Below are 15,979 nucleotides of genomic sequence, written 5' to 3'. Positions count from 1 at the left end.
GATGACTCTGTCGTGCAGTATATCATGGTAAATCTATTGAGGGTGATTCCTACGGTTTCACCTTGATGGTATGGACCTGAACCCCAACTGTTACAATGACAAAGACGGGTCGGCCCCAAGGGTACCCGAGAGAGATAGTGTGGCAGAACGATAGGGCAGGTGCAGACCACCTAGTAGAGAGGTGGGCCTGGTCCCTGGTCGTGGTCCGCGAGTTACCTAGTTGGAGCAACGGCCCTGGTCGTCTCCGCGAGATGCTAATAATACACTAATGGGTTTGGGTATTTGATCTGAGTTGGCCGCTGGCCTATACGCACTAACCGCCTCGCCTCATAATGGTATATGGTAACCTCGGCGTCGTGCGATTTCTTCGGAAAGATCTACAGACGTCACAGTTGAGCGACACGCGCCCGGGTGATGAGTAACTGCCTACTTTGTATAAAGAGGTGTAGCTAGGATTGGGCCCGTCTGTCCTTGCAACGCGCAGGAGTGCTTAGGACGATTGGCCCATGACCCCTTCACCCTTAGGATGTGGACCGCCGTGCTGACCTCTCTAGAGAGCCTAGATAGGACTACAACGTGTCGATTATCCGAGGCCGGACATTACCCAGAAAAGTGTGTCTGGTCAGAGGTAATTGAACGTATCGGGTAATGTGGTGCACCCCTGTAGGTAAGTAATCTATTTGAATAGCCGTGTCCACGGTAACATGACGCTTGAAGTTGTATCCTGATCTACTACAACTAGAACTAGATACTATTTTCGAACTTAAATGATGTTCTGCTCCAGGGTCGCTTTCTCACAGGATAGTCGAGGAAGGATCTCAGAGCATTGTTGATGTAAACATGTTACTAAATATTATATATATGCTCCTCTCTTCTACCGTTGCAAGATGGTGGCTGCGAGAAGATGTAGCCTTCAATAGGACGAGCTTCTCCACCTTATTCTGGCATTTCTACAGTATACTCCAATGATATAGCCCCATTCCTTTGACATCGATGCATGCTTAGCTTAGATCTGATGCAAGTCTTGCGAGTACTTTGGATGAGTACTCATGGTTGCTTTGCTACCTCTTTTCTTCTTCCCGGATGTTGCGATCAGATGATGGAGGCCAGGAGCCAGAGGATCTCGAGCTTGGCTACTACGTGGAGATCTAGGACCAGAAGTAGTTTGGAGGTCCCAGGCAGGAGGCCTGCGCCTTTTCGATCTAGAGTCGTTGTTTGTTTTCGCCTTCTTAAGGCACCTTTGTATTTGTCTGTAATCACACCTAACTCTTGATGTAATATCAAGTCTTACGACCCTGGCTTGTAATATTTTGTTTCTTTGTTTAATTTGAGTCGTAGAGTTGTGTTGTAATATTCACGTGAGTCACCGTTCGTGATCGTGCATGATGTGTGTATGTTAGTGCACGATTATAAATGGGGGCGTTACAACAATAACTAATACAATAAGGGTCTTTAGATCAAGATCCAACTCATACAACAAAACCGAATAAACCTTAGACATGCAAGAATACAAAATGCCTTACGAAGGCTAAAACAAAAGCAACCCCCGTCCATATCTCTGCTCAGACTGTTGTCCGTGGGATAACCAGTTAATGTTGTCCATCACCACCTATAAGTGTTTGATAAAGCAAGGTGAGTACATGGTGTAAGTGTTGTTACATTGAATGACCGACACAAACTAAGCAATAGGTTTAAAGGGGATAAGTGGTGGAGCGTCTGCAAGCACCTATGCGTCACGATACAACAACGACTATTATAGACAAGTATAGAGAGTGTATGCAGACCATCTACACAAAACATGTGCAACACAACCTCACTGGTTGTGCCCACGTTGAGCTGCTAGCCGTCCTTGAAAAATCACATAGCCTTGCACTCCCCTCCGTACCACCCGGGAAGAAGAATCCCCAAGGTTTTTGTTTGGCAAGTTTTATTATTAAAAGTTGAAGTTGCACAAGCTCTATTACTAATAATATTAATAGTTGAAGTTGTTCTATGATCAAATCGGCCAATTCAAGTCGTCCATAACCACAGACACGACTTTTCGAATAGGTTTAACACTGCAGGGGTGCACCAATATGCCCATTACAAGCTCCACACTCACGCTCATCAAACCCAACTGTTGACCCATTATATGCATGAACCGGAAGATCTGAAATGACACGACGCATCCCTAGCTACATCCAATACCAGAAAACCACCAAATGGATCGACACCCGAATTGAAGTTCGGCCGTAGCTTTGAGTCGGACCCAAACTTCTATGCCATGTTCTGAGGTGGCCGATACTCGAGTCCTGGGTCAACCCCTCATAGCTCCATGGGTTTGGACAACCGTATTTGACTAAAAATATATAAAGGATATGCTACACAAAGTATATTGTTGGATTTGTATTTGAAAAAGATTTTCTATGATACTAATAGCCTTGCACGTGCACGCACGTCTCTACAAGAAAAATGTTTGTTGATTGGTACTTTTTTAGTTTTTACATACACAATCCTTTACAAGAAATATGAAGAAGCCTTCATGCTGAAAAAGAGAACAATCCTTTACAATAAACATGAAGGTCTCTAACCTACCAGCATCAGAATATCGTCCAAACCAACATCTCAACTTCTCAATGATGGAAATAGAAGAGAAACATGGACAAATGCAAGCATGAAGAAACTGGACTACATAACAAAGACCTCCAAATCAGTAGATTTACTGTACTAACTCCAAATTAGCAACATTGTATGAGTTGAAAAGTAAATGGGACAACAGCAATAACTCAGAAATTAGTTCCCTATCGTACCTATAAAGAGATGGCTAAAAATGATATAATTTTTGTGACATTTATATTTATTAGTTAAATTCGTTGTCAAACTTTGACTCAAAATAAAAGGGGCTTAATAAATCCAGGCGGAGGGCATACTCGCTTGTGGCTCCGGAAAAATTATGCAGTTTCGACCCAGTTATTAACCCTACAGCTAAACCCGGGCCGGGCCGGGTCGGGCTTGACATTCGGGCCGGGCTCGGGCTTTGTTTTGCAGCCCGAAAGATACTTCGGGCCGGGCTCGGGCTTCAATTTTTCTGTATTTCGGACCGGGCTTGCACGTGCGCGTACTAAAAAACAACGTTCGAGCCGGGCTTTCGGGCTTCGGGCTTGATTTCGGGACGGGCTCAGGCTTAAAAACAGGGAGTATTTCAGGCTTCGGGCCGGGCTTGGGCTTGAGAAATGAAGGTCGGGCTTTTACAAGCCCGGCCCGGCCCGACGTTCGTCCGGTTTTAACTACAGCTGATGCGTGCGTGGATAGACACGAGGGTCGGATCATACAAAACTTCTAAACGGAGGGTCACATGGTCCTAAAATAAGATGAAAATAGTGATTTTGGCCCGGCATTCAGCTACAATGACCGAACGAGGGCTAGGGAGAAAAGCCGTGCAGTGCACAAACGTTTTTTCGAGGGCACGCCAAAGGTGATTGATTTTTTCGAGTGCACGTTTTTTCGAGAAAAGCCGGGCCGTGCAGTGCACAAACGTCAAAGAAGGCAATTTGTCACGGTGACATGACCTGACCGACCGCAAGCGTCGAGAAACTCGTATAATCGTATTCGTGGCCGCAGGATAATATAGTGAGTGAGTGCTTCTTCGGATTGGCCCTTGCACGCGCGCAGAAGCCGCGCGTCTCTCACCTACCGCGCGCATGGGCATTGGCATTGGCTGATGCCGCCCCCGAGCCGAGACCAACCTCCACCAGACGCGAACGCCGCCGGCGCGGACCGTCGGATCACAGTCACCACCACGGAAGCAAACAAGAAGCCCAAAGCGTCGGTCAACACGACCCCGCGTATATATCCCACTCCCCCACTTCTTCTGAGCAAAACCCAAACCCAGACCCAAACCCCGTCTCCGCGCGCCACATCGCTCGCCGATCGCCGCTTCCAACTCTCTCTCTCTACATTTCGTCTCGCCGCGTACGGCCTGAGCGCCACGCCAAGCCAGCCCGCCGCACTCATGTACCAGCCCCCGCTGAATCTCGCCTGCACCCCCCCGATGGCGGCGGCGTCCCTCGCCCGCGCGGCCGCGCGCTTCGCCGGCGAGCCCTCCCGGGCGCCGGCGGGGTCGACGCGGCCGCGGCCCTGGAGGGTCGGGACGCGCGCCCCTGAGTCGCGGCGCCGGCGTGCAACGGGCGTGCGGTGCTGCGGTGGAGCGGGGTTATTCGGCGATGGGGCTCTAGGTCGTGGGGAGGCGGAGGCGGACGAAGGGGGCAGGTTCGTCGGGTGGTTCCGGGAGGCCTGGCCGTACATCCGGGGCCACCGGGGGAGCACCTTCGTCGTCGTCATCTCCGGGGAGGTCGTCGCCGGGCCCCACCTCGACGGCATTCTGCAGGTACCCGTCGCTCTCCCCCCGCGAATGGTCCCCCGTCCGCTTTCGCGGAAATGGATGATTCGCATTTCGGTGCTGTGGGCTGACAGCGATTCTGCACGCCTCTTCACTGTTTTGATTGCTTAGTTTTTGGTTTCACCTCAAATGCCATTTTGATGGGATCGTTCAACAAGAGAGGGATTTTTGCAGATTTGTTCCGAATTCAGCATGCACATGCCGAGTTAGGAATTCTTAAAGAGGTTGGACCGTGGATCGCATAATCTTGCTGGACATATTTCAAGAGAGTGAACTTGAGGCCATCTCCGCGGCCTCGATTTCGCTGTGTCATTGTTCGAGCTGGACAGCACAGTTGCTTTCTTATAATAATTCTGCTGCAAAGAAGAGAGCAACGTCTAGAGAGAAACCGACGGCTGGTTGCGATATGAGTGGTTAAGCTAGTTTCATCTAAGTTCAAACCAGCTCTGCCTCCTTCACTGATTTGTTGGAGAAGATAATAAATAAATTAACTGCTGCACGTGTATTTCGTGTTACTTTCACTGCGCCTAACAGTCATTGTCATCAAAACATTTCTGTTGAATATTGTCGTTAACAATATCTTGGAAGGTGCGGACCCCAGAGAGAAAATGACCCAGTGTCCCGGTGTAAAACCACATATATTTTCCATCTCATGATGGGGTAGTGTCACTGTACATGAAAATTACCAAGAAAAAAATCTTGCACCCGGGTTGCTGAGCCTGGGTTTGGATAGGTTGACCTGCTCCTCCTTCTAAAACAAGATTTATAACTAATAAAGATTTTCTGAGGTGTTACCTTTCATGAACCCTGGTCCATGACATTACCATAATGGCTTAGTCAGTGTTCATTGGCTGAAATGACAATTCACTAAAGGTGTAGTTCTGTGTTAATTTAAAGAACGTAGTTTTGTTGAAATTTTCTTTAAAATGTATTTTTTTTATATACTTTTGACAACTTATGTGTAGTTCCATGAAATTCACATTATTTCAACATGCAGGATATATCGCTTCTACATGGTCTTGGGATCAAATTTGTTCTTGTTCCTGGAACGCATGTTCAGATTGATAAGCTCTTGGCTGATAGAGGTTAGCTGAAGATTTGCATCTTTTTACTCTTTTATATGCTAAAATGCTTTGAATAGATACGTTTTTCTATGAACGTCCACACTATTGAAGTGTCTGTTTGGTTACCGTTGGAACAAAACAAAACGGATTCTTCTTCACATCCCACAAATCTCACAAGTTCATTGATGTGTTTGAACCTATTTGCTTATTTATTTATTTATTTCTATATGCCGTATTTGATACTCCCTCCGTCCGAAAACAAGTGTCTCAACTTTAGTACAACTTTGTACTAACTTAAAGTTAGTACAAGTATTTGGTGGCATATAAGGAAAGTGGGGGTATTATTTCGGATAAGCACGGCTGAGTGAGCTCTGGATAAAGATTACGTATGGAGGAACATCCTGTTTTTTGTTTTGCATATATATAGCATATCGAGGGAGATATATCCAGTCAGTTTAATAGCATAAGTATCGTGGCGCATTCCAGTCATAGTTTGTCTCATCTCATATATGGTTTTTCTATTTTTCGGTTCAGCACACACTTTTGGAAATGGAGATTAAGTATTGAAGTCATTTCTTGGTTCTTATAGTGTTGATGATTGGCGAAGTACTGCAAAGTAAAAGCTACAAAACCAGTGCTATACTTTGTATTGATGCCGTGGTTGATGATTTGTCGTTGCACATGTCTTTTCTTTAAATAGTATTGGTGATTGTACTACATGTGTGCATGGTGGTGAAGGAGCTCACTTTATGAATTTCTCAGGAAAGAAGGCCAATTATGGTGGTCGTTACCGTATTACAGATTCTGATTCATTAGATGCTGCGATGGAGGCAGCTGGCAGAATACGCCTTACTATAGAAGCAAAGCTATCTCCTGGTCCCCCAATGTTAGATCTTCGTCGACATGGTGTTAATGGTCGCTGGCACGAAATCTCCGACAATGTTGCAAGCGGAAACTTCCTGGGTGCTAAGGTTAGCATGGCATACTATACTGGTTTTCGGTACCATATCGGTTTCATCTATTTCTAGATGCAATTTTTTTTACTAAGAGTAGTCAAAGGCAGATATAAGGGACCCATCTGACGCTTGAAAGATTAGCCCTGAAAGTTGGAGGCGTATTCTTAACTTGTTTTTGGCAAAGTGGCCATTGCAAAGTGTAGAGGCCAGTTGGCGAAGTGGCGTTAAGCACCCCTAGTGGTGCACGAGGGGCTGTTAACTTATTTTCAAATAAGTATGACTGTCCAATGATAGATGCAGTTGAAAGGGATAATATGCCAATGCACACATCGACTATACATCAGATCAGACATAACTTCATTACTAACAGAACCGCCAAGTCACACATCGGACGGTACATAAGATCAGAAATAAAAAAACTAACTGAACCCATCGCGAGGTATTAATATTATGTACTTATATGAGTGTCAAGTTTTGGAATTTGGAACTACTTAGGTAAAGCTTAAAATTAAGATTATGAACCTCTATGTGGCATCTTTTTTCTTTTGCTTGTCTTGAGATAATAATGTTTGAGTGGGTTTGTATACTTCTTCTGAAATGGCGAACTGAAATACCTCTCTCTTCTTGTGGCAGAGACGAGGAGTTGTTGGTGGCATTGACTATGGATTCACTGGTGAAGTTAAGAAAATAGATGTTTCACGGATAAAAGAAAGACTTGATAGGGATAGCATAGTTGTCGTGAGCAATATGGGATACTCCAGTTCAGGAGAGGTGTTAAATTGCAAGTATGATGTCTACCCCATTCCCTTTGTAGTTTTCTTCTTATTCTGCAGTAACACTTCTAAAAATCACTATCAAACAGTCCACATAACTTCACGTAAGGATTTTTTTTTATGAAATACAAGATGAGACAGATACAACATTCTTATCTTCAACATCATCTGATATTAGTGTTACTTTTACTGACTTTCAGCACATACGAAGTTGCGACAGCATGTGCTTTGGCTATCGAGGCGGACAAGCTTATCTGTGTTGTCGATGGCCAAATATATGATGAGCATGGCCGAGTCAATCGTTTCATGTCTATCGAGGAAGCAGATATGCTCATCAGAACACGCGCTAAGCAGAGTGAAACTGCTGCAAATTATGTAAAGGTTGTAGGGGAGGAGGACATTAGTTATGCCCACAATTTTCCTATCAAAGAAGAGAAAGAACAAGTATGGGTTGGAAGAGATTTCGTCAGTGATTACACTGCATCCTTTCGGAATGGTGTGGGTTTCAATAATGGAAATGGTCTGTCTGGTGAGCAAGGGTTTGCTATTGGTGGGGCAGAGCGGTTGAGCAGGTCAAATGGCTACCTTTCAGAGTTGGCTGCAGCAGCATACGTATGCCATGTAAGTTTTTGCTTCTTTCTTGAGTTGGATTTAGGAGGTATAAAAGTGTGAGCTCTGAAGTTGCTACTTCTGCACTAGATTACATGGTTTCTAGGGTTCCAACATTGTTAACACCAAACTTGAATATTATAGGATACTCTTTTTATCTTCCAAACTGCTTTTGGTGTATGAATACATGTTAGTACACCAGATGCAATTTTTGTACATTCATCAGTGTGCACCATTATGTCCTATACATATTCCTCGCCAAAAAAATGCCCTATACATATTCCTCGCCAAAAAAATGTCCTATACATATCATGATGTTAGACAACTATCCTGCTCAAAGACCATTTTTTTTACTGAATATATCTTGTTTATTGACCCGAGTGGTACTTGTATCTGCCATGTTTCTCCGGGAATCATATCCACTATGGTCCTTGGAATATTCTGTTTCCACGGGGCAAAAGTATATGATGTACGGCAGTTCATGTATTTCTTGTATTATTTATGCATCGCTGTTGTTCCTTTTTCCTGATTAGGATCTTCTCATTTTTACGTATCAGGGCGGTGTCCAAAGAGTTCATATCATAGATGGCACTGTTGGGGGGTCATTGTTGCTAGAATTATTCACAAGAGATGGTGCAGGAACACTAATAGCAAGGTATATTGAAACTCTTGCTCTTTCCTAGCTGTCACGAAACATTAGTCTTGATGTGTAAGCCCACAATTGCGTACTTGCAATGCACCTATATGCCTGTTGAGCTATTGATTTATATAAGTTGTTCTGCGGATTGCTCAAAACGCATGCATGCTATCAATGTCACAGCAGATAATATGTGCCAAAGTGCAGGGAAATAATGTTTTCCACTCATTTAACAGAGATATGTATGAAGGAACAAGAACAGCTAGAGAGGAAGATTTTTCTGGTATTAGAAAAATCCTTCGCCCCCTAGAAGAATCCGGTGTCCTAGTGCAGAGAACAGATAAAGAGGTACCTCATTATCATGCGAACTTTGAGCAGTGGAAACACTAGCCTGAGTTAAGACATGCCTCTTTGTGAAACTGAACAAAGCTATTCTCTTTTATCTTTTAACAGCTTTTGGAAGCACTGAAGTCATTTATTGTCGTGGAAAGAGATGGTTCAATCATTGCGTGTGCTGCTCTCTTTCCCTTTTTTGAGGATAAATCTGGGGAAGTTGCTGCTATAGCTGTATCTGAAGAATGTCGAGGACAGGGTCAAGGAGACAAGTTACTTGGTAAGACTTGCAAATCCACCTTGTTAGTCTGCTCAGTAAAGGCTATGCAAACCTCTACTTTCAATTATTTGTCACAAAAAGTGTAATATTAATGTTTAATTCTATGTTGCAAACATCTAATCTAGTGGTTGCTGAACTGTGTTGTGCCTTCCTTAACTTATTATCTGCTGTGAAAAATTAGCCATGAAAGTAGGCAAAAGCGCATCAAACAGGCACTAAAATAGGGTAAAGCGAGTGGGAGAACGGGATTATAAAAATCCACCATGATCCCAAACGCAGCCTACAACTTCAATACTTAATAAATTGCACATTAGTAGAAAGCATGGAGGTCGGTAATATTAACTCTAGAGCGTTGGCATACTGTTTATTTTGCTTCGCCTTGTTAACTTTTTTTATGTATACTGTAATTTTAGTCTACCAACACGAAATGAATTAGAATTTGATATTTGGAAGAGAGATTTTGCTTAACCGAGAAGTACCTCAGTTTTTCTTGGGAATGTTTCCTATTAATTTTGTGTGTATACAAACCAAGAAACTTAAACAAAACACCGCAATTGAGTCTCCACCTTAAATGCTGTCACCATTAACTTCATCTTTCTCTAGCATTAATTGTGCACTGCAATGGACTAGTATTTATCAAATACTTATCATGGCTGATCTACTCCTGCAGATTATGTTGAAAAGAAGGCATTATCCCTTGGTCTTGAGAAAATATTCTTGCTTACCACACGGACAGCAGACTGGTATGTAGTTATGTTCTAGTTGTGGTCAAATTGGTACCTATGTGTAGACGTTTTAATAATCTTTAACTTCATACTATTCATTGTTGATGAGCAGCTGTGGTTAATCATGGAATACTTCACGGTTCCTTTTATTAAGAGTCAACCCCACCATCTTTCTTGATACATCAATAAAACCTGCTATATCTGCTCATAATTTTAGAGCGCATTTTATTTCTGGTGGTGAAAATATGTTCATGTCGTAAAGATGCAGTGCCGGATGGTTCTCATGTTTACACTTGTACTTCAACAGGTTTGTCCGGCGTGGCTTCAAGGAATGCTCAGTGGAATCCATCCCAGTGAAGAGGCGAAAACGAATAAATCTCTCACGCGGATCAAAATATTACATCAAACGGCTCCAGCCAGCAGAGATTGGGCATATGGCTGCCAACAATTTTGCGTTGAAATGATCTCTGCAAGCGAACGACATAGGAATCTAGTTGCTGCATATGAGGTTTATATGATAACTTCTGCAGCTGTTGTACATTGTAGAATGGTATAAAGTCAAGTGAATAGTTGATAACAAGTGTCTGTAGAGTAGGACTATATTAATCTGGCTGATAGCTGTGAGGCGTCTGGTGTTCTTGTGTGAACATAGGAGACGGTATAAAGATCGGTCTCCTTCGGTCCTTCCGAGGAGAAATGGATCTGGCTCAAAAACTTGCCAGTGAACAGCCCCCCTTGTTGTGTTCTGAATTTATGAGGAGCAACAAACATAGGAGAACATGGTGTATATTTTATTTATTTATTTATTGCGCAAGCTTTTGAAACGTTATCCATTTCTCAGAATTTTTGATTGAGTTTTCTAACGCTTCCAAGTATATAGAATACAGTACTGACATGTGTTTTATATTGTACCACCTGTGTCGTACACGTTGATTGAGTAGAAACAACGAGAATACAACATAATGTCAATGAATATTTTCTACATGAAGAACCGGACAAAGAATGTCGTAAATTTATGGTTGTAGTGACATGAACATGGTCTAACTAAGTAGTACTCCCTCCGTAAACTAATATAGAAGTGTTTAGAACACTTAGTAATCTAAACGCTCTTTTATTAATTTAGTAATTTAAACGCTCTTACAGACGGAGTACCAGTGTATGTGTGTCTCTCAGTAGCAGTATATGGCTATGCTACCCCGCTGTTGGTATAAATCTCTTCTGGTTGGCTATGCTGCTTGCACGAAGCTGCAAATCTGCGCCATCTGTTGCCAACCTGGGCAGAAGAAAGCTCACTTCACTGCGATTGATGATCAATACGCTTGTTTTCCTCCAAATGCTCCCCAGCAACGTCTACCTGTGAAGAGGGGAAAAGGTTAGACGATAACTAGTTGATTTACTGTCATGGAGCAAAAACTGCATTGCTGTAGGTAGCCAGATGTGCATTAATACCGTGCACGGGTGATCAATGGTTTATTTCTAGATTAAGAATAAGCAACCAAGAGGAACTATGCTTCTATTTACGTTAGATCAAGTGCAACTCAGCAGACAGACTGGCAATAAAGAAACCGCTACAATTTACGGCATATTTGACAAGGAAGATCTAACATTGACAAGAATCAGAAAGATCGCCGTAGGAAGGGCAAGGGAACCCTATTGAGTTTGCTTTGTTTGACTGAGAGACAATGAGTTCTGTGAAGTGGATATCAAGATGATCATGTTTTTGGGATGTGCAGTGACAAAAAAATGTCAAATCGGCTCAGTTACGAATAGTACCATTTTCTCCTACATTGTACTTACAATGGTTCTGGTAACAAGTACTGCTTGAATGACCAAGCGATCCCATTCCCCTCCACTTCCATTGTTCTGCACTTTCATTATTCTCTTTGTTGCCTTCTCCTTCCAATCAAGCATGGAAAAAGTGGCAGCTGCAAAGGACACCATTGCAGTAGGGATCACTGGCATAATTCATTGAACTGAAAGGATCAGTAAACAGGGCATATATATGTCAAATTGTCATGTTCATGCTTCATGATTGATGTATCCAGAGGTGTAGCTGGCTTGGTGCATGGGTTCAAACCAACACACTAAAACAGCAAATCCTTCACTAAATTAAGTGTTTACTACTGTTCATTTATGGTAATACTCCCTCCGTTCCTAAATACTTGTCTTTCTAGGCATTTCAAATGACTATCACATACGGATGTATGTAGACATATTTTAGAGTGTAAATTCACTCATTTTACTCCGTATGTAGTCACTTGTTGAAATGCCTAGAAAGACAAGTATTTAGGAACGGAGGGAGTAGATGACTGCATTGCCATGAACATGACACCACTGGTCACCTGGCCTGTCTTCACCCCTGGATGTATCCCTTTTCTTTTATCAAAGGTGAAATATCATTTCAAACTGAGAAAAATACTTGTTTGTGATTCAAGAACAGACATTTCAAATTGGTACTTTAGGCTTTTTCGCATATATTGAGCAGCCGCAGTTTCAGTTACATGTCAGACCAACAGTACACAGAGCTCACTCCTGAGATTACTTGTGTGAAGCCTTCTAAAATAATAAAAAGAAAACCAACGCGGTGGTAATTAAAATCAGAGTGGGAACAATATGCTAAAAATATATAACATGGATCTAATTTGATGAAGATCAGGAGAAAAATGATAACTATCCCCCCCCCCCCCCCCCCCCCCAAAAAAAATCCCCAAACAAAATATTAGAGAACATGTGCAACCAGCACCTACTACCCCAGTGAATGATTTCAAGTTTACAACCATAGTTTATACAGCCCATGAGCTGGAAATCCCACAAATTCAAATCATACTTGATACACAGCGAGAAAGTTGCACAAAAGACAACACCCTAGGTACAAAAGTTGCAATCAGATAAAACATGTTGCATGGACTTTCATATGGCTCGTCATTCGTCAATAAAGAATCAAAATGACTTTAGCTTATTGTGTATGCCAACCCTCAATCTCAAGCGAGAAACACTTTACAAACAGTAAACAACAAGAGGTAGACAATCTTCTACCTTATTCTTTGTGAAACTGGTATAAAAAAGAAAAACCTTAGATTTTCCCAGACATAACTTGAAATACATCACATTTGATTCTACTTTTTTTGCAATATTCATCAACAACTCCTCTATATTGAACTATTTTGAATAGTCTGAGAAATCTGGAAGCATTAGTTTATGACAGAGTGATCATGATTTTTCATTGGAGGTAAAGGTTCTCCTGCGGTTTTTTACACAAGTTCAGCAGCTGAGTAAATGCCACTATCTGACATCTCTCAAAGAATAATTTAAGCACTGAAAACCTTTTCAATCTATTTTATTTTAATTTGGCCACAAAAACAAAATTAATGAAACAGTGTCAACAACAGCCTTACAGTTACATGTGGTGCATTTACAGCAAAACTTTTCGTCCAGCAGTCAACTTATCTTCCAGTCTTCCCATGAGACAATATGTCTTGGAAGGCCTTCACGTCATCAACTGAGTAGGAAGGTTTTCTCTCAGCAACCAACTTCATTATCTCTCGGGCATTCCTGTCCTTTTTAATTACCATAAGGCCTTTCAGCAGATTGTGAATGGTATCGACACTTGGAAACCAGTTCTTCTCCATGCTATCTTTGCACAATCTGAATGCCAAATTAAACTCCCGTCGCTTACATAGGTAATGCACCATTGTCTGGTAAATTCTTTCATTTGGCTTGCATCCCCTCCCATGCATTGCACCAAAGACTGTCTTCGCCATCTCATGCTCACCTATCACAAAAAATCCCTTAATAACCAAGTTATATGTGATCTGGTCTGGTGTTATCCCCGCTGCATACATTTTCCGCACCAGATCATTTGCCTGCCAGCCCCTTCTCCTGTTGATCAGGAACTGAATCCTTACATTGTAACTGGTTAGTGTGGGCATGCAACCCCTCAACCTCATGAGGTTCCACAGGCCATCCCCAACCTCACGGTGGCCATTCTTATAGAACGCAGCCATCAGTGTCGTGTATGTGATGACATCTGGCCGCACTCCTTCCTTCTCCATCTCCTGCATTACCCGGTACGCTGCATGGAGCTCCCCCATGTCGCACGCCATCTTCACCACTGTGTTATACGATATGTCATCCAGCTCAACCCCGTATGTGGGTGATGCCTCGTCCAACAGCCGCAGGGCCTCATCAAAGAGCCGTGCTTGCATCAGCACCTTCATCGTGGCATTGAGCGACTTGACCGTGCGCTCGCACCCGTACATCTCCGTCTCCCGGAACGTCCGGAGAGCGTGCTCCGGCATCCGGGCCCTCCCGTACAAGCCAATGATCCTGACCACGAATCCCTCCCGCCTTCCCTGGGGCAGCGCCTTGTGCTGCTCGAGGATCTCCTCCACGAGGTCATTCCGTCGAGCACCTGCCAGTCGCGCCACCGCGTCCTCGAACGCGAACCGGTTCTCGACCAGCACGCGGTTGTCCGCATTGGCCTTGAACAGCTCGTACAGCCGCACCGGGTCCCGCTCTCTCTTGATCCTGACCAGCACCGGCGCCTCGGCGTCCGCGGGCCCTTCCGGCCGCGCCTCGGCGGGGGCCGAAGAGGGCTGGCGGCGGCGCTTGGAGGCCGCGACCGCGGCTCGGCAGGAGGCGATGGTGGGGAAGTCCGGCGGCGGGGCCGCGCGCGCGGAGAAGGGGCGGCAGCGGGGGTGGGAGAGGCCGGCGGCGATGATGGTGAGCGCGACGGCGTCGAAGGCGGCGCAGAGCTTGCGGAGGGCGCCCAGGGATAGCATCTGATCCGCGCGATCCCGGGGCGGGTCGCGGCCAGTGCGGGGGGGAGCTGGGTCTCGAGGTAGGTCGGGCGAGTGGCTGTTAATTAGGACGGCGGCGTGGAGGCTGCCATGGTCGGGGGCGGAGGCGGGGGGTGGTACTGGAGGCGAGAGTTACTTCCACCACGATGGCTGCGTGGAGGCGCGACCCACCGGGCAGTCGAATGGACTCGCTCGCTAAAGCCCACGAGCAGAAAAGCCCGCAACTTACCCGGACCATGGGCTGATTATTGGGCCTAGGCCCAGCATTCCGATTGACAACGGGCCGAATGGACAGCTGGGTCGTCATATTCTTCAGGCAGTGCGTTATGTTTATCGTGATTATTGAAGCAATTCTAAGCACAGCCATCGAAATAACTTTGTTATCGGTTTAATGAGAAACAGAAAACAATCATCAGTTTGAAACAAATTTGAAATTCGATTTGGTTGGGGTGCGCCGGGCCCAGGCAGCAGTGGAACGCCTGGGCGACACACGAGGGCCCCATTGGCAAGCCAATGTGGTGGGCCTTTCCCACAAAAAATAAATTTAATATTGTTATAGGCACATGGCCCACATATCAGATATTAAACTGATAAGAACAGATACTACACTTGATCTTAGCCAAAAGGCCGAGAAAGGTATGAGTTGTGCTGTGCAGCCACGCGTCGTTATATAGAGCTCCTCCCAGCCGCGCTGCTCGTCGCTAGTCGAGGTGCCTTCTCTTCTGTGGGAGCAACTAGTTAACGAGCGCTCCTTCGGGAGCCTCGCAACGATCAGCGCCACTTGGCGCGCTCTCAGCCATTCACCATGTGTCGCGCTCTGGACGCTCCCTTCGGATTTTTTTTCCGCACGCGTTTTCGGCTTTTTAAACGGTTTTTTCCGGGTTTTTTCGACGTTTTGGTTTTCCCCCGGTCTTTCTTAGCTTTTCGATCAAAAAAAATTTGATTTTTTTTTATTTGCGCGAAAAAACATGTTTTTTTCCTTTCGCGAAAGTCACGATTTTTCTCCCGCGAGAGGCACGGTTGTGCTTTAGCGAGAGTCACAGCCGTGCCTTTCGGAAATGAAAAAAAACGCGTTTTCTGTTTTTTTTCGCAAGAGTCACGGTTTTGCTTCCGCGAGAGGCACGGTTGTGCTTTCGCGAGAGTCACGGCCGTGCCTCTCGGAAAGGGAAAAACAAAACGCGTTTTCTGTTTTTTTTTCTTTCGTGAGAGTCACGGTTTTACTTCCGCGAGAGGCACGGTTGTGCTTTCGCGAAAGTCACGGCCGTGCCTCTCGGAAAGGGAAAAAATACGCGTTTTCTGTTTTTTTTCTTTCGTGAGTCACGGTTTTGCTTTCGCGAGAGTCACGGCCGTGCCTCTCGGAAACGGGAAAAAACGCGTTTTCTGTTTTTTTCCCTTCCACAAGAGTCACGGTTTTTGCTTCCACGA

General features: G+C 44.5%; 2 protein-coding genes and 1 non-coding gene across 3 annotated transcripts; 1 reads left to right on the top strand and 2 right to left on the bottom strand.

Moving 5' to 3' along the window:
- Positions 1-3,614: 3,614 nt before the first annotated feature.
- On the top strand, positions 3,615-10,584 carry LOC109761920 (probable amino-acid acetyltransferase NAGS1, chloroplastic). The gene is made up of 10 exons (XM_020320729.4): positions 3,615-4,366; positions 5,376-5,463; positions 6,205-6,413; positions 7,032-7,183; positions 7,372-7,792; positions 8,338-8,435; positions 8,654-8,765; positions 8,871-9,030; positions 9,701-9,773; positions 10,063-10,584. Exons 1-10 carry the CDS (start codon positions 3,701-3,703, stop codon positions 10,217-10,219), a joined length of 2,136 nt encoding a protein of 711 aa, XP_020176318.1. The 5' UTR covers positions 3,615-3,700; the 3' UTR covers positions 10,220-10,584.
- A 48-nt stretch (positions 10,585-10,632) lies between these two features.
- LOC109761896 (small ribosomal subunit protein mL103 (rPPR7)) lies at positions 10,633-14,706 on the bottom strand. The gene is made up of 3 exons (XM_045231649.2): positions 13,151-14,706; positions 11,553-11,680; positions 10,633-11,109 (listed from the first exon to the last, which is right to left on the bottom strand). Exon 1 carries the CDS (start codon positions 14,534-14,536, stop codon positions 13,199-13,201), a length of 1,338 nt encoding a protein of 445 aa, XP_045087584.1. The 5' UTR covers positions 14,537-14,706; the 3' UTR covers positions 10,633-11,109; positions 11,553-11,680; positions 13,151-13,198.
- Positions 14,707-14,998: 292 nt separating this feature from the next.
- Positions 14,999-15,194, bottom strand: LOC120970024 (U2 spliceosomal RNA). Its single transcript, XR_005764795.1, has one exon. It is a non-coding gene; the product is annotated as a U2 spliceosomal RNA (small nuclear RNA).
- Between the last annotated feature and the right edge of the window lie 785 nt (positions 15,195-15,979).

The sequence above is a fragment of the Aegilops tauschii genome, chromosome 7 (assembly GCF_002575655.3).
Source record: "Aegilops tauschii subsp. strangulata cultivar AL8/78 chromosome 7, Aet v6.0, whole genome shotgun sequence".
Lineage (NCBI taxonomy): Eukaryota > Viridiplantae > Streptophyta > Magnoliopsida > Poales > Poaceae > Aegilops > Aegilops tauschii.
This window is presented reverse-complemented; position numbering and strand designations above follow the sequence as displayed.